The sequence below is a fragment of the Chrysochloris asiatica genome, unplaced genomic scaffold (assembly GCF_000296735.1).
Source record: "Chrysochloris asiatica unplaced genomic scaffold, ChrAsi1.0 scaffold00014, whole genome shotgun sequence".
NCBI lineage: Eukaryota > Metazoa > Chordata > Mammalia > Afrosoricida > Chrysochloridae > Chrysochloris > Chrysochloris asiatica.
The window spans coordinates 6,188,859-6,206,180 of NW_006408532.1; the positions used below are offsets into that span (position 1 = coordinate 6,188,859).

Below are 17,322 nucleotides of genomic sequence, written 5' to 3' on the forward strand. Positions count from 1 at the left end.
ACTCAACAACAACAACAACAACAACCTATACATATAAAGGAGCTCTGGTAGCGTAGTGGTTAGGAATCAGGCTGCAAACTTCAAGGTCAGCAGTTTGAAACTACCAGCTGTTCCACAGGAGAAAGATGAGGCTTTCTGCTCCCGTAAAGATTTACAGCCTCAGAAACCCTGTACAGGGTCGCTATGGTTCGGAATTGATTTGACAGCACTTAACATGGAACCGACTCGATGGCACTTAACAACAACAACAACATGTATGTAGTAGTACAAAATAGGGAACAAATCTTTACAGCAAGGATCACTCCCAACCCCTTGGTACACATGGTTGACAGGATATGGGTAACTTGAACATTAGCTACCCAAAGTGAGGAGGGGGGCTATGAAGGCTAGAAGTGGGGTGTACCCTTTGGTTATTTGATGATGCATGGAGGTGATTGTAATCATTGCAATGGAATGAAATAGGATGAATATAAAACTGATGTTCTTCCATGTAAACCGACATAATTCACAATAAAAACTTAAAAAAAAAAAAAAATCAGCTGGATACTCAAAGTTGGGAGGTAGTAAAATGGAGACTCATGAATCAAGTTTACCTGTGAAGTGAGTGGGATTTAACAGGGATCGTGGAATCCACCATTTAGGCCACACAAATACTGCACGGGGGTCTCCAGCTAACACTAGTGAACACCTGAAAACCTCAGTCATCGTCACCTAAGTAGCCTTCAACTATAGGAGAAACCCCAAGTAGTGGAGGTGCCCGGGCTGAGCTCAGGCTCTCAGGATCATGACTTTGTACTGGGCAAAGTGGCAAGAACGCTGGGTCAGTCCCTATGTCCTAGAGGAAGTAGACAAACCAGGAGGACGTTTGGAGACCTTCTGCCTTGCAGCTCCCAGGGAGCAGGGTTGGGACTACGCCTAGGCCCCGGGGCAGTGATAAACACAACGCAGAATTTGCTGACAAGACGGTAGCAGACGCCGGAATCCGCGTGGTCTGTTCTAAATCAGAGAGCACATGCTCTGCCTTAACCCAGGCCCTTACCCTAGTAGTTGAAGGTAGATGGAGGCGGCTCCAAGCCAAACGCAACCCCACCCCAACTCCCGCCCACTCTCGTTGGCCCACACAGCTTTGAGACAAATTTCTGACCCCCATTCCGGAATCACACCACAATCCCATTGGATGGTTGTTCTCCAGCATGCAAATTCCGCCCCGCCGGTACATTGGGTAGTTCTGGGGTCAGTTTCAGTTTATAGAACAGCCATTGGTCTATTTTATTTGAAGGGCGGTCCCTAGTGTAGAGTCCCTAGAATGCCTTGCATTTCCATTGGCCGCTCTGCTATTCCCGGAAGTTTCCGGCCCCGCCCTAGAGTCACTCCTCACTGTCCATTGGTCAGTTATGAGAGGCCGGTGCCGGCCACACTCGCGGGATCTGTGGCGGTTCAGCATTCTGAGCTGTCCGAACAAGCGTTGGGTACAGATATGACGCCTGAGGACCAGGAGGAGAGGCAGCCGCTCCTGGGGCCGCCGGGCAGCAGGTGAGAGGGCAGTGGCACCTGGGGCCAAGGGCGCAGCCTCGCTCCCTGCCCCTCTCCCTCGCTCCGCTCACGGCCTTGTCCCCGCAGCATCCCCCGGGGCCGCGGAGTCTTCGTCGCGGCTTTTGCAGCTGCTCTGGGCCCGCTGAGCTTCGGCTTCGCGCTCGGCTACAGCTCCCCGGCCATCCCGAGCCTGCGGCGCACCGCGCCCCCAGCCCTGCGCCTCGACGATGCCTCCGCCTCCTGGTTCGGGGTGAGATCCGGTCCTGGGACCCTCCTCCTCGACCCCCTCGGGTGGGCGCTGGAACCTCCCGCCCAGGTCCCCCAGCCCCTTCCCTCTGAGGATGCTGCGGGGTAGAGGGTGAGCTTGGGCTCCCTCCTCAGCCCGCGGTCCGCCTGCCTCCCAGGCCATCGTGACCCTGGGTGCCGCGGCCGGGGGCCTGCTGGGCGGCTGGCTGGTGGACCGCGCTGGGCGCAAATTTAGCCTCCTGTTCTGCACCGTGCCCTTCGTGGCCGGCTTTGAAGTCATCACCTCGGCCCAGGACGTGTGGATGCTACTCGGGGGCCGCTTCCTCACCGGTTTGGCCTGCGGCATTGCCTCGCTAGTGGCCCCGGTGAGTGTCCACCTGCCAAGCGCTCTGTAGCCTAAGAAAGGGAGTAGGACAGACAGCTCCTAGACCTGGGACGTGGCTCTCCTTGGCTGTGGTCCCAAAGATTATAAAGCCTCCCGATGCCAGAAACCATGCCCCATGTCCTAACTACAGCCCCTGAAACGAACCAGCTGTTGTTACCCCCGTTTTACAGATGAAACAACCTCAGAAACGGGAAGACCTTTCCCTAGCCAGGGGCCACAGCTAATCAGTGGTGAAGCGATTACTTGAGTCCAAGATTGGCCAGCTTAACTGTGCCTCCTATTGGTTTGCACATAATGAATGAGTCTCCCCATCATTCAGACCACAGACAGCAGAAAAACCCTCTTCTAATTTCTGGACCATAAAAGATGTGAGTTTGGGTTTGTCTGGAGAGTAACGGCTGCTAATGTCTACTACCCTCCGTCCCTGCTCACAAAATAGCACCTCAGCTGATTTGGTGCTCCTTGGCAGAACTTTGGATCTGCACACACCTGGGCCCTCTGTTGGATCCTGTTTCCTCTGTAAAATGGGGATAATGGCTATGAGGCTTCTATGGAACTTTGCACATACTGCTTGTGGAAGTACTTGGCCCCTAGCCCTGAGTCTTTTACTGTGGACTACTGCTGTGGGCTTGGAGAAAGAACCATCTCCACCCCAACCTGGTTAAGATGAGACAACAGTGGCTCAGAATATCCCTGTTCAGCACTTTGCTTCTCCAACTCCCTTCGCCTGCATTCACTGGTCCACAACTAAGATGGAATTCCCCCATCCCTAGGCCAAAACAAACCTGTTCAGGTCAGGAGCCTAACCTCTCCCACTCCTCAACCCCCACCTCCAAAAAAAGAAAAAAAGCCCAGTGCTGAGAAGTTGATTCCAAGGCATGGAAAGCCTATATGGCAAAATAGAACTGTCTCACGGGCTTCCCAAGGCTATAAATCTATATGGAAGCAGACTGGTTGGTGGGTTCAAAGCAGAGTGGCTGGTGGGTTCAAACTACTCACCCTTCATTTAGCAGCTGAGCACCTTAGCCACTGAGCCACCAGGGCTCCTCATGGGCCTATGGTATGGAGAGTAACCTAGGAGTGTGAACAAGGCCCTGGTGGCCCCTGATTTCAGAGGGGGTGCTGACAGCCCTGGTAGAGATGTGGCTGAAAGTTCCTGATTTTACAACAAGGATATGTGGTCTGTGGGCCAGCAAACTCTGCAGCCCCACCCCAGACCTACTCAATCAGAATTGACATCAAGGGGGGATTCCCACATGAAAGCTTGAGAAGTGCTGTGCCTTCTCCTCACACACAGCAGCCAAATACATAACTTCAGTTACTTCGTGGGGAGGGCACTTAACTTGGGACTATGTGATGAAGGGCTTGCAGGGCCTGCACAACCCCCAAACAGGGCTCTCCCAGCTCTGGGCAGCTGAGACTTTTGACCTTTATGAGCTTCTTAGGCATCTCCTCACTTCTGACAGGTCTATATCTCCGAAATTGCCTACCCAGCAATCCGGGGACTGCTCGGTTCCTGTGTGCAGCTGATGGTCGTCACAGGCATCCTTTTAGCCTACCTGGCAGGTACAGTATTTTAGGTTCTGTCTTTTGAGCCTTGCAAATAGCCAAGTGGTCATTTTACAGATACAGAAACTGCTGTTCAGAGAGGTCAAGGAACTTGCCTAAGGTCACACTGTCAGTAGCCAAGGTGTACTGCCTCTCTGGGATTTTGGAGTGCATGGGGTCTTGTTACTGAGTTCCAGGAGAGTTCATCCTCTAAAGGCAGAAGCCCGCTGAGGGCAGAGTGTGGCAAGGACTAACTGGTTTGGTCAGTACCTTACTGAGTATGCACATATCAGCGGATTCAGAGGGGAGGAAATCGAGAAATTGTCAACACAGGAGCTTGAAAGTCTTGAGTGTGTCTTGCTGGAAAATGTCAGTGCTGGCTTCACAGCGCCCAGCAAGTTGATGTGAAGAAGGCAGATTCCTGGGGACCTTGAGGGGAGAACCGGGGCCTCACGGGGTAGCTTCAGGAGGCAGATGTGTTCTCACCACAAAATGACAGACTTCAAATTCAACAGTCCTAGGTTTGGAGACAGTTTCTGCTACTTACTGTGTGACCTTGGCCAAGTCACACCACCCCTGGGAGGTTGTTTCCCTGTCTGTAAGTAGAAATAACCACACATAGTTGATAGAGTGACACATAAAAAGTACCAGGTGGCAGGCCCCAAGAAAGAACTGTCAGGGATTGGCCCAAGAGCTATGGGGGCTCTAGACCTGATGGGTTGTGTCTGACCCTGTGCACATCTTCTGGTTCTCTATAGGAGCAGTACGCAGCGCTGGTGTTTCACTTTATCTACTTACCATATTGACTCTAATTCACAATCCTGCCAGCATTGGCTATTTGGGGAAGCCCAGCAGGATGCCAGAGCCACTGCTACTGGGTGACAGACATGTTTGGGGAAAGACATTGAGTGTTTATGTGTTAGCAATTAACTCCAGTTGATCTGAATTTGTCCTTGTTGCTCCACCCATCTTTTATTGATCAAATTCTGAGTTTTGACCTGCTGGTGTGAGCTGTTTATTCCTCAGAGTGGCATGGTAGAGACACTTGAGCAGAGTGGGGACCATTAAGCTCCCATGACGAGACTATGGAATAATCGAGTTACCTGCACCTTACTGTTAAAGCAAATGCATGCACGTTTCCTGTACTTTCCCCCACCGCTCTGAAACAGGTACTTCCTAGCTAGAACAGAGTTGTTGTTTTTCTTGGGGTCTGGGTTACAAATGAGCCTTTTGGGCCTAAATTCATTTATTCCTGGGTCCCTTTGTCAGATGACCTTTCCATTTTATATAATTTTAGGTAATTCTGAGTTTGTAGTATTCTTCATATAGCTCTTCATAATAACAAAATACTGGTGGTGGCTGTGTGCCGTGGAGTCTGTTCCAATTCATAGCGACGCTGCACAGGGTTTCCAAGGCTGTAAATCTTTACGGGAGCAGAAAGCCTCATCTTTCTCCCGCAGAGAAATGGGTAGTTTCTAACTTTTGACCTTGCGGTTCTCAGCCTGATTCATAACCGCTACACTACCAGAGTTCCTTAATAAAATCCTACCACCCCTTTATTTTTAAATTTTATTTCATTGATTCGATGTACATCCAAATGATCCAATACTCAAGAAAATTAAAAACTAAAGAATAGTTGCCATCAAATCGACTTTGACTCATGGCGACCCATGTGTGTCAGAGTACAACTGTGCTCCATAGGGTTCGTTGGTAGAGCTTTTTATTGTAATTTGGGTGAAAGTTTACAGAGCGAATTAGTTTTCCATTCAACAATTCATACACGTTTTGTCGTGTGACATGATTGCAGTCCCTACAGAGTGACAGCGCTCTTCCCACTTTGCACTGTATTTACTGTTTCCACTCAGCTTTCTTTCCTGTCCAGCCTGCCTTGCCAGCCTTCTGAGCTTTATCCCTGGGCTGCCCTTTTGATCGTGTATGGCTGATAGTTCTAAAAGGTGCTATTGTTCCCTTTGTCGGGCTGTCTGTTGCACAGGGTTTTCAGTGACTGATATTCTGGAAGTAGATCAGGCCTTCTTCAGAAGCATCTCTGAGTGGGCTGAAACCTCCAGCCTTTTCGTTAGCAATTGAGCATGTTTACCATTTGCTGCACCCAGGGACTCCCAAGTACAAGAAGTAGTCAGTAAAAAGCCTTCCCATACCTCTGCCCTCCACCTCTCTGGAGAAGCCAGTGTTCCCCCATATGGTTCCAGGGAGAGTCTGGGCCTATATCAGGGATGTATGTGCCTATTCTCTCCATTCCCTACCTTCACACATGTGGTGCCACATTAACGACATTATACATAGGAAACCTTTGACCTTCAGGTACATTTTCACTCAGCGACCCTATAGGGAACACTCGTTCTTTGTTTGAGGGCTACAGAAATAGTTCACGGAACAAACAAAGCATAATTTATGTGCCCACCACCATCTCTACAACAGTTGACATCGTTGTCACATGATAGCTACATCTATTGACAATGATAGTTATTAACAGTAACAACATCAGTAACACAAATGAAGGCAGCCATGCAAAAGTATAGTGAGCTTTTGAACTGAGACCCTGGGGTGGTTCAGATTGGTTCTAACAACCTGCCACCCCGCAGGCTTGTTCCTGGAGTGGCGCTGGCTGGCGGTGCTGGGCTGTGTGCCCCCCACACTCATGCTGCTTCTCATGTGCTGCATGCCCGAGACCCCCCGGTTCCTGCTGACTCAGCACAAGCACCAGGAAGCCATGGCCGCCCTGCAGTTCCTGTGGGGCTCTGAGCAGGGTTGGCAAGAGCCACCTGCTGGGGATGAACAGCAGGTGAGGGTCTGCGAGCTGCAGGAGGGTGGGAGTGGGGTCAGCTGGGGAAGGCAGCACACTTAGGGGGAGGGGAACCTACCCCACCACCCTCCATGAGGAAAGGACAAGCCCAGTGTTGGCCTGTCTGTGAGCAGGCAGAGGCCAGCGGGGTCTAGCCTCAGGTCTCCAGAAGAGCTTTATTCTTACTGTCCCCAGAAGAGAAGGTCAGGAAAATACTTAGTTGAGCTTAGTTGAGCACCTGGACTTAATTGGGGAACTACAGGGTCAGGATTTTAGGGCAAGAGTCTGGATTTTTGGAGTCGGACCTGGGTTTGAACCTCCAACTCTGCCACTTACTTGCTATGTGACCTTCCTATCTTTAACCTGTAGTTTCTTTGTCTACTAAGTGAGAGTCACAAAGCACGTGCTGTGCGTTTAGGTGGTGAAAAAGGGCCATGAAAAGGGCCTCAGTGAGAAGGGCCATGGGAAGCAGAAGCATAGGGCCAGGTCTGGAGGCAAAGACTGGATGCCCTAGAGGTCAGAGGGGCTCGGATGCATGGAACTTTACAGTATGCTCCCAACAATTCAGGAAAAGATGGGGCAGGTGAGGCTTTCAGTACAAACAGGGAAAGACCACAGTGATGCTAGAGCTTGTCTATGGGCCTAGGACCATGAGAGGGTGGAGAAACCACTGATGACCTGGTCTCTCTCCAAGCAGGGCTTCCACCTGGCCCAGCTGAGGCAGCCCGGGGTCTACAAGCCCTTCCTCATTGGCGTTTCCCTGATGGCCTTCCAGCAGCTGTCAGGGATCAACGCCGTCATGTTTTATGCTGAGACCATCTTTGAGAAGGCCAAGTTCAAGGTAAGTCGGCCTCCACCTCATCAATCTACTACATGTGAGTGGTGCTTCCTCACCAAAGCTGGGATGTAAGCAGAGGGTTGAGAGGGAGGGACCCTCTTTGGCCGGCCCATCTGACAGCCATGACCCCCATCTGCCCCCAGGACAGCAACCTGGCCTCAGTCATCGTGGGCGTCATCCAGGTGCTGCTCACTGCTGTGGCCGCACTCATCATGGACAGAGCTGGACGGAGGCTGCTGCTAGTCTTATCAGGTGAGGCCTGACAGGAAGGGCCCAGCCCTGTGCAAGCATCAGTGCTGCCACCACATTACCAGGTGGACAAGGACTGTCGAGTGTCCAGCAGTGCAAGCTGGGAGACTGAAGAGCTATGATGTTAGCATTGAGCAGCTTGGTTTAACATTTAGGTACTTAACTTTCCTGATGAGTCCCTAAGGCAGCATGTCACAGCCCCCATTTCACAGTGCGGAAACTGAGGACCAGCAAGCAAAGTGAGACTTGTGGGCTTTGTAGGCAAGTAACTTTACTTCTCTGAGCTTCAGTCTCAGCTTCCCTGTTTGGAAAAAGTGGATCATGGTCGTGTCTCCCTCAGTGTGATTGTGCTTTGCCTCACAGAGTGCCAGTGTGTGCCAGCCGTTAAGATTACCGCTGTGAATGGAGGTTAAAACACTACTCTCACTGGCCAGGGAGGCTCTGTGTCATGGAATTGCTTGGAGTTTGCTAAGGTTTGAGGTTCAAGCAGAGGTGATGGAGTAGCTGCTCAGTCAGGGGTCCCAAGGCCAACGTGCTAGAATAGCATGCTGAGCTTTCAGGGCACTGCCACCCTAGCTGCTTGGTGAGCCAGATGTACCCCTCTCATAGGCATCTGGGCCATGTTGCCGTGGTCATGAGGCACTCTGGAACTCTCACTGAATGCCATATGCCCAGCCTGTGGGCCATTTCCTTCCTCACCCCCAAGAGGATCTGGCAGGTGGGTGGTAGGGAGGGGAAGCAGCATCACCCAGCACCCTGCCCAGCCCAGCCCCTACCCTCCACCTGCAGGTATGATCATGGTGTTGAGTGCTAGCACCTTTGGTGCCTACTTCAAGTTGGCCCAGGGTGGCCCCAACAACTCCTCTCACATGGACTTCTTCTCCATGCCCATCTCCTTGGAGCATCTCGGTACCAGTGCAGGGCTGGCCTGGTTGGCTGTGGGAAGCATGTGTATTTTCATCGCTGGTGAGAGGGGGCCCTCAGAGAGGCTGGGGGAGGAGGGTTACTGTCCCTCACTGGGTCCCTGCAGCTCCCAAGGGTCCAGTCTTACCCAGCCTTGACACTGAATCAAAAACCCTCTGTTTGTTTGTGTTCGTTTTGCTTAATCCCCAACAACCCTATGAGCAGGCCCCATCATTATCCTATTTTATAGAGTAAAAAACCTGATGCACAAAAAGTGAGTGACTGGTCCAAGGCCCCACAGCAAGAAGGCACAAAGCTAATGGGACCAGATGAAATCCAGGGTCCCTGGAGACCCAGACTGCTGCCCTGTGAGGCCTTAGCGGGGGTCTTGGGCCAAGTGGACCATGAGGTGTCCTGCCCTGTAGGTTCTGACACCTCTTTTGCTCCCTCAGGCTTTGCCCTGGGCTGGGGGCCCATCCCCTGGCTCCTTATGTCAGAAATCTTCCCTCTGCACGTTAAGGGTGTGGCCACTGGCGTCTGTGTCCTCACCAACTGGCTCATGGCCTTCCTAGTGACCAAGGAATTCAGCAGCCTCATGGTGAGTCCAGACCTCAATGGCCGTCTGTCCCCCACCCCCAATAAAGTCTGCCAAGAACCACTTCTTAAAATGGTTCTTGTTGCAAGAGACTCCTTGTGTGCAGGCCCACACCTGGGAGACCGGCAGCCTCACTCAGTCGGGGTGAGGTGGAGACAGATGGGCCAGGGCCGACAAGGAACCCAGGCTGCACCCACTGTCTCGTGTTTGGGGCCATCGTGGTAGAGGTCGTGCACACAGGTCTGCAGGGAAGAGCTTGAACTTTAGAGTCAACCGGCCTGGACTATCCAGCCACACCTCACTCAGTCACTTCTCACTCTGTGATCTTGGGCATACTGCTTACCTTCTTGGCCAGTTTGCTTGGCAGGAAGTCCTCCTAGGATTGATGGGAGCATCAACATGATCTAGCCCCCAAGCTTCCCAGTCAGTGAGGAATGGTTTAGAGGCATTTGTTCAGCTCTTTATGGCCCGCAGGTCTCCTGGCACATGCCATATCTGCACACTCTTCAAGGCAGGCAATGAAGGAGTTGGGCAGGGTCTCAGATGATAGACAAGTGGTGGGGTGTGTGAATTGCAGGAAGCTGGGCAAGGATGCTGGGAGGCAGGCTCAGGGAAAGACCTGGATATCCCTCAGGCAGGGCTGGCCGGGGGAGCACATCAGAAAGACCAGGGCCAAGGACTGGGAAGAGAAGGATGAACGAGGGGGAAGGAAAAGAAGCCAAGAAGGAGATAGGAGAAGGGGCTCACCGTGAGCCATGTCTGAGAAGGGCTTTGGTTCTAGCACTGGAATGGCCTCGGGTTGGGGTTGGGGTGGGGCAGGCCCACCCCTCCCCCATGAGTGTGTGCTTTGGGACTTCACTCAGCCCATCTCACCTGCTGAGAGTCCACGCCATTAAGAGAGACCGCAGAGGGTGGGCAGACAGGCTAGAGCCCAGCTGTCATGTAATGGGTCTCTGACCTTGGAGGTTGCTGTGAGCCTTGGTCCCCGCAGCCACAGAACATCCACACTTTGAGCATGGTTGACCCAGGCCACCAGACTGCTACACCTGCTCTTGCTCCACTTCCCCCAGGCTCAGTGGAGACAGAGGCGGCAGAATCATGGGCTATGCAGGGTAAGTCCAGCCCTGGTTGTCCACACATGGCTATGCCCCTCTCTCTGCAGGAGCTCCTCAGGCCCTATGGTGCCTTCTGGCTCGCTTCTGCCTTCTGCTGCTTCAGCATCCTCTTCACTGTGTTCTGTGTCCCCGAAACCAAAGGGAAGACTTTGGAACAAATCACAGCCCAGTTTGAAGGGCGGTGACAGCTCTTCCTTGTGCACGGCTTCCCCTCCTAGCCGGGCCAGTTTGGGACTGCGAGGGGATAAAGACAGCCCCAGACCCCTGCTGCCCCCAGGTTCCAGAGGAGCTGAGACCGGACCACAGACCTTGGAATCTTGACCTCCAGGTACCCTCCCCCTCCTTCCTGTACAGATCTCTGCAGCCCGGCACCTGGGGCTCTGAGGTGTCCCAGCCTCTTGGTCCTGTTCCTACTGCTGCTTTGCACTCAGGAGCAGGGAGCAGCCCCAAGGGCCTTGGCAGTCCTGTGGTCAGCCCTTCCATTGACCGTCTCCTTCACTACACTGAAGCAGCAGAGGTGGGAAGGGGCTTCTTGGCTCCCCGTTTTCTGACTAGAGATGCTTTTGGAGACAGGATGCTGGACACAGGTTTTACTCATATGGGTGAATTCTCAGGAAGGAACTTTGTCAAATAAAGATTTGACTCCAAAAATCAGGTCATGGCCTGTGTGCTCCCCAGTTTGAGAAGGGAATATTCCCATCTCTCCACAGACGCAGCCCTCCTGGGCCTTGCAAACAACACTCTGTGAGTTTATTTCACGTGGTCAGCCAAGCCTATCCTTAGCCCTTGGGAGTCAATCTTGGCTCTTTCCTTAGACTCCTTTCCCTGGATCATTTGCCCTCAGTCTTGTTGAGTTTCAAAAAAGGACTTCTCTTTTTCCATTAACTTTAGTGGAGTCCGAAGTCTTTTCTAAATTACTGTTATCTATAATATCTGACTCGACCACACTTAACAACAACAACAGCATTACATAAGTGGAGTCCTGGTGTGGCACTGTGGGATCAAGCACTGGACCACAAGGTCAATGGTTCAAGCTCATGAGCCGCTCCTTGGAAAGCCTATACAGGGTCACTATAAGTCAGAACTAACTCGAATTAACATTAACCAACTTAACAACATTAATTATATAAGTATATACAGGAAATGACTTGATGGCATTTAACAACAGTTAATAAGTAATATGTGTTTACTGTAGGCAATCATGAAAACACAGATTTATTTTGACATGTTTTTATTTATTCTTTGTTTTGAATTGGGTAAAGGTTTACAGACCATATCAGGTTCCCATTCAACAATTCACTCTTTGTTTCATCTCATTAAATGTAATCGCCATAATGTGACATCACTTGGCCCACTCCCTGTGTTTCTTATCTCCATTCCTTCTTTCCTAAGGTCCTTAACTTTATCCTTGAGTAAATGCTGCCCTTTGGATCCCAAATGGTTGATTATTCCAAGGAGTTTGTACCTCCCCAGTGTTATTGTTCCCTATATAGACCTGCCTTTTGTTTGATTGAAAACTGAGCCACACAAGGTGAGCTCAGTTCCAGAACTGAAGGGCAACTATGCACCATAGTGTTGAGGGTTCCACCAGTCTCTATCTGACCAATAAGCCTGGTCTTTTTAATAACCTTTTTATAGGTAGGCACTGCCCTAGCATTTTATGAATGTTTAACTTATTAGAATAAGAGTCATTATTCACAGCTGCACCTTTCCAGAGATAACCTGTTAAAAATTTGCTTCAAGAAAGATCTGTTCTCTCCCAGCATAGGCTTTGTTGCGTCACCACGCAGAGCAAGCTGTGCTGCTGCTTTTAGTCTGCTTTCCCCGCTCCTCAGCCTGCGCATGCCGTGGCCTCGCGTAAGGCTTGTAATGACACCAGAATGCGGGAGAAGGGACTGGAAGTGCAGCAGAGTGGTGGCAGAGCAGGATTTCAGGTTCCAGCTGCTCTGATTTCAGAAAAGTGTGCTCAGCAACACACAGGACCCTGGACAGTTTTCAGTTCTAGCAAAATCCAAATTCTTTGAGGCCTCCCAAATGCAGGATCGTGACTGAAGGAACATCTTTCTGTGTAAATCACTCTGTATCTACGTTGCCGTTCTACAACATCATTGCCAGTCATTGATTGGGTTGATAACTATCTCAACCCAAAATATCATTTCAAAATGATATGAAACCATTTCATAGCTCAGTGCAGTAATAGTAGTAGCAAGCTTCCAAACCTCTTTTTCCCACACTTGTATGCTTATGGTAAGGCATTCAGCAACAAAAGTAAATAAATTGTGAAAATGTTCCCGACACTTTTTATTCCCACTTCCCAAAGCAAAGGCCCTGCAGTGATATGTGTATGTCTAGCGTAGTGGTTACGAATCGGGCTGCGAACCTTAAGGTCAGTGGTTCGAAACTACCAGCCGCTCTGCGGGAGAAAGATGAGGCTTTCTACTCCCGTAAAGATTTACACCCTCGGAAACCCTGTACAGGGTCGCTATGGGTCAGAACCGACTCGATGGCACTTAACAACAACAACAACTTTGTCGTATGAAGATGTTTTTTTCCCCCACACAACAGTTTATCTTGAACATCTTCCCCTGTTCATGCTTTCAGATTGTGATGGCTAATTTTATGTGTCACTTTAGCTAGGCTCCATTGTTTGGTCAGACACTAGATGTTGCTCTGAAGGTATTCTGTTGAATCTAAGTAAAGGGATGACTCTCTACAAGTTCAATCTGTTGAAGGCCTTAAGAGCAAAAACAGGTTTCTAAAAGGACACAGAAGAGTATAACAGATAGATAATACTGCCAATTTCCAGTCTGCCTGCCTTACAAATTTTGGATTTGCCAGTCCTTACCATTGCCTGCATCCTGGTGTGGCACTGTAGGATAAGTGTAGGACCACAAAGTCAGTAGTTCAAACTCACCAGCTGCTCCTTGGAAACTCTATACTGGGTCACTATGAGTTGAAACTGACTCAATGGCACTTAAAAATTACCTGAAGGAACTCTGGTAGCATAGTGGATGACGAGCAGGGCTGCTAGCCGCAAGGTCAGCAGTTCAAATCTACCAGTCACTCCACAGGAAAAAAGAGTAGGCTTTCTGCTCCTGTGAAAATCAGCAGCCTCAGAAATCCTATAAAGATTCGTTATGAATTGGAATTGACTCAGTGGCACATAACCACCATCACAATTGCATGAACTAATTAAATTTCTTCTCTAACGTTATATGGTGCCGTGAATTGCTTTAATAATGGCCTTCTAGCCACCATGGTCTTGGCTCCCATAAAAATGATTGGGTAGAACTATGCAAATAAAGTGAATGGAACTCTTGTGGGTGTAGACTGTGCAAATAAAACATGTGGAAGCCTTGTAGAGGATTGGTCAGTTTTGCCATCCTGCTAGGTTTAAAAGCCAACCCAGAGGCTAAAGGGAGCTCTCACTACCACCCAGGCTAATTGCCAGGAGGAATCACGTCTTTCAGACCAGAGTGCCTGCACTCAAAACTTCCTACACCCAGGAGTAACACTGAAGACAGCAGCAGCACAGGACTGGAAGGCAAGGCTTGCCAATCCACCGAGTGAAAGAATTGAGTACCTTCAAGCAGGAGGGTTCCTGATGGAGTGGGGTGCATCCGCGCACTAATCAGCAAAGTTAAAGAGTTCTGTAACACTTGTAAGAGCTGGACAGAGGCCAAAGCCTAGGGGAACCTGCCCTCAGGGGTCCAAGAGGAGGCCCACATGGCTGAGGAGGAGTGCACACAACAGAGAAGGACCTGCCTGCTTGCACAACCAGGAGGAGTTAAAGGAGGGCTATGCTTTCCACTTCAGAGAGCCTTTCAGACTACCTATCTGCTTCCTGAAACTGAGTTGTGTTGATTACTTCCCTAAGAAACCCCATAATCATGAGTATGGTCTGTAAATTCTGCATGGCCATTACAACACAATGACCAAAACTAGCAAAGACTCAGTGCTATGGGTGGGACAGCTGATGTCAGAGTTGGTAAAAAGGTTGTAAAGTGAAGAAATGTCTGAGGAATCAGTCTTGAGCTGATGATGGTAATTGTATTTTCTCTCATTAAGCTGAAGGACCTCTGACTCCATTCCATTTTTACAGTTACAGATAGATATGTTGAGTGCCATCGAGTCAGCTCTGACTCATAGCCAACCTGTATAGGGCTTCCAAGGAGCAGCTGGTGGGTTTGGACCACCAACCTTGCAGTTCAAGCCAACCTTGCAGTCTAGTGCTTTATCCTACAGCACTGCCACACCAGGACTCCACAGAGAGATATGTTGTTATTAAATGCCATTAGTTTGATTCTGACCCATAGCGACGCTCTATAGGGTTTCCAAGGAGCAGCTGGTGAGCTTGAACCACCAACCTTGCAGTTCAAATGACTTTACAGTCTGACGCATTAGCCCACAGCGCCACCTGTTAATTCTTTTTCTCTGTAGAAGCCTGGCTGATACATAGATGGACTGCCAAATAAAAAGTTAACTCAGGCCTTCAGACCACAACTTTTTGAGTCTCAGCTTGACAGGGTAGATTCCAATCCATTCCTCATTATTTATAAGAATTTAATTTTTTTAAAAACATATAAAAGTAACATACATGTATTGTTAATTCTATTCTGTAAGAATTCGTTATTAAAAAGTAATCCTTACCTCACCTTCCTGGTGTGGTGCAGTGGGTTAATGAGCCAGACTGCAAAGCTGTTTGAACTGCAAGGTCAGCAGTTCAAGCTCACCAGCTGCTTCTCGGAAACTGTATACAGGGTTGCTATGGATCGGAACCGACTTGATGGCACTTCACAGCAGCAACCACCTCACCTTCAGGTCTACAGGGGAACCACACTTAACAGTTTGTGATTGTAGTTTTCATGGTGATTATCCTTTTGACTTTAACTGCATATTATAGAGAAGCCTTGGGTTTGTGGTGGTCTTTCTTGGTCCTCCAGTGGATAAGGTAAAAGCAGAGCTTTTGTGCCACTCTCGCTCCATCTCCTTACTTCACAGTTCTATTTTCACTTTGTCCAGATTTACAATTGTTAAGTGCCATGGAGTCAGTTCCAACTCATAGTGACCCAATATAGAGTTTCTGAAGAGCAACTGCGGAGTTTGAACCACTGACCTTGGTGGTCCTGTACTTAATCCTACAGTGCCACACCAGAATAGCTACATTTTATATATTTTAATGTATTGACATTTTATATGTATGTCAGACTGTGGTGGCTTGTGTGTTTCTGTGATGCTGGAAGCTATGTCACTGGTATTTTAAATACCAGCAGAATTATCCATGGTGGACAGGTTTCAGTGGAGCTTACAGACAAAGGCAGACTAAGATGAAGAATACTTCTGAATGTAAACCACTGAAAACCTTATGAATAGCAGCAGATAGTGCCCGAAGATTAAAGCATTTTGAACAGTAGCAGGAAATTGTCAGATACAGTGCCAGAAGATGAGCCCGAGTTAGAAGGCACTTAAAATACAACTGGGGGAGAGCTGCTCCTCCAAGTAGAGTTGACTGTGAAGACGTGAAAGGAGCAAAGATTTCGGGACCTCCATTTGCTGATTGGGCACAACTCAAAATTAGAAACAGCTGCAAACATCAATAATTGGAACATGGAATGTATGCTGTATGAATCTTAAGAAAATTGGAAGATGTCAAAAATGAAATGGAACACATAGCAATCGATATCCTAGGCTGAAACGGACTGGTATTGGTCATTTTGAATTTGACACTCACACGGTTTACTGTGCTAGGAACGACGTTAAATATTGGTGATTTTGAATTTGAAAATCAAATGGTTTACTATGTCAGAAACAGCAAGAGGAATGGCATCACAATCATCATCAAAAAGAACATTTCAGGATCTAGAAGTATAATGCTGTCTGTGACAGGATAAGATCCACACACCTACAAGGAAGACCACTATTATCCCAAGTTTACACACCAACCGCTAAAGCCAGTGATGATAAAGTTCAAGAATTGTACAAATTTCTTCAGTCTGAAATTGATCAAACATGCAATCAGTATGCAATTAAAGTGAAAGGATCAGTATTTAGAAAATATGACCTTGGTGAGAGAAATGATGCTGGAGATCACATGATAGACTTTTGCAAGATCAATGATTTATTCATTACAAATGTCTTTTTAAAACATAAAAGGCAGCTAAACACATGGACCTCACCAGATGGAATACACTAGAAATTAAATTGACTACCTCTGTATCATCAGCCAAAACAAGGCCAGGGATAGGCTGTGGAATAGACCATCAACTGCTTATATGAAGTTTAGTCTGAGGCTGACAAAAATTAGAACAAGTCCACTAGAGCCAAACTATGACCTTGAATATATCCCACCTGAATTTAGAGACCATCTCGATGCACTGGATACTAATGACCAAAGACCAGAAGAGTTGTGGGATAACATGAAGAACATCATACGGAAAGAAAGTGAAAGGTTTAAAAAGAGAAGAAAAAAAAGACCAAAATGGATGTCAGAAGAAAGTCTTTTACTTGCTCTCCTGTGTAGAGAAACTAATGCGGATCAAAGAAGTGAGGAAGTAAAAGAGCTGAGCAGAAAATGTCAAAGGACAGATAGAGAAGACAAAGTCAAGTGTTATAATGAAATGTTCAAAGACCTGGAGTTAGAAAACCAAAAGGGAAGAACACACCCAGTATTTCTCAAGCTGAAAGAACTGAAGTAAAAAATAAGCCTTGACTTTCAATATTGAAAGACTCAATGGGAGGAACAAACAAGATGGCGGATCGGGTGGACGTATAGCAGAGAGCTCCAACAACAACAACACAGAATACCCAACCAAGCAGGCTCAGGGGGTGGTCTCAGAACTCTGAACCACATATAAAGGAATACTTAGAAGGTTGGAAGGCTCACAGCTGGGGGAATTTGTAGCAGAAGCAAGAAATCTATTGCTTTCTAGTCCGGGACACTCAGCAGCTCCAGGAGCTGCCATCTTGGGTGAGACCACGTGGGGAAAGGATCGGAGAGGCCACAGACACCTGGCAGAACCGCTGAGATAAAGGTGTGGACATTCTTTTCTTTTGGTATCTGTTCATTGGTCCCTTGCTGTCTGCGCACCTCCATTTGGGTGACTATAG

General features: G+C 48.7%; 1 protein-coding gene across 1 annotated transcript; it reads left to right on the forward strand.

Moving 5' to 3' along the window:
- The first annotated feature begins 1,477 nt into the window (after positions 1–1,477).
- On the forward strand, positions 1,478–10,400 carry SLC2A8 (solute carrier family 2 (facilitated glucose transporter), member 8). Its single transcript, XM_006834785.1, has 10 exons — positions 1,478–1,533; positions 1,621–1,783; positions 1,938–2,144; positions 3,631–3,730; positions 6,316–6,515; positions 7,213–7,356; positions 7,497–7,605; positions 8,392–8,568; positions 8,958–9,103; positions 10,263–10,400. Exons 1-10 carry the CDS (start codon positions 1,478–1,480, stop codon positions 10,398–10,400), a joined length of 1,440 nt encoding a protein of 479 aa, XP_006834848.1.
- The last annotated feature ends 6,922 nt before the right edge of the window (positions 10,401–17,322 follow it).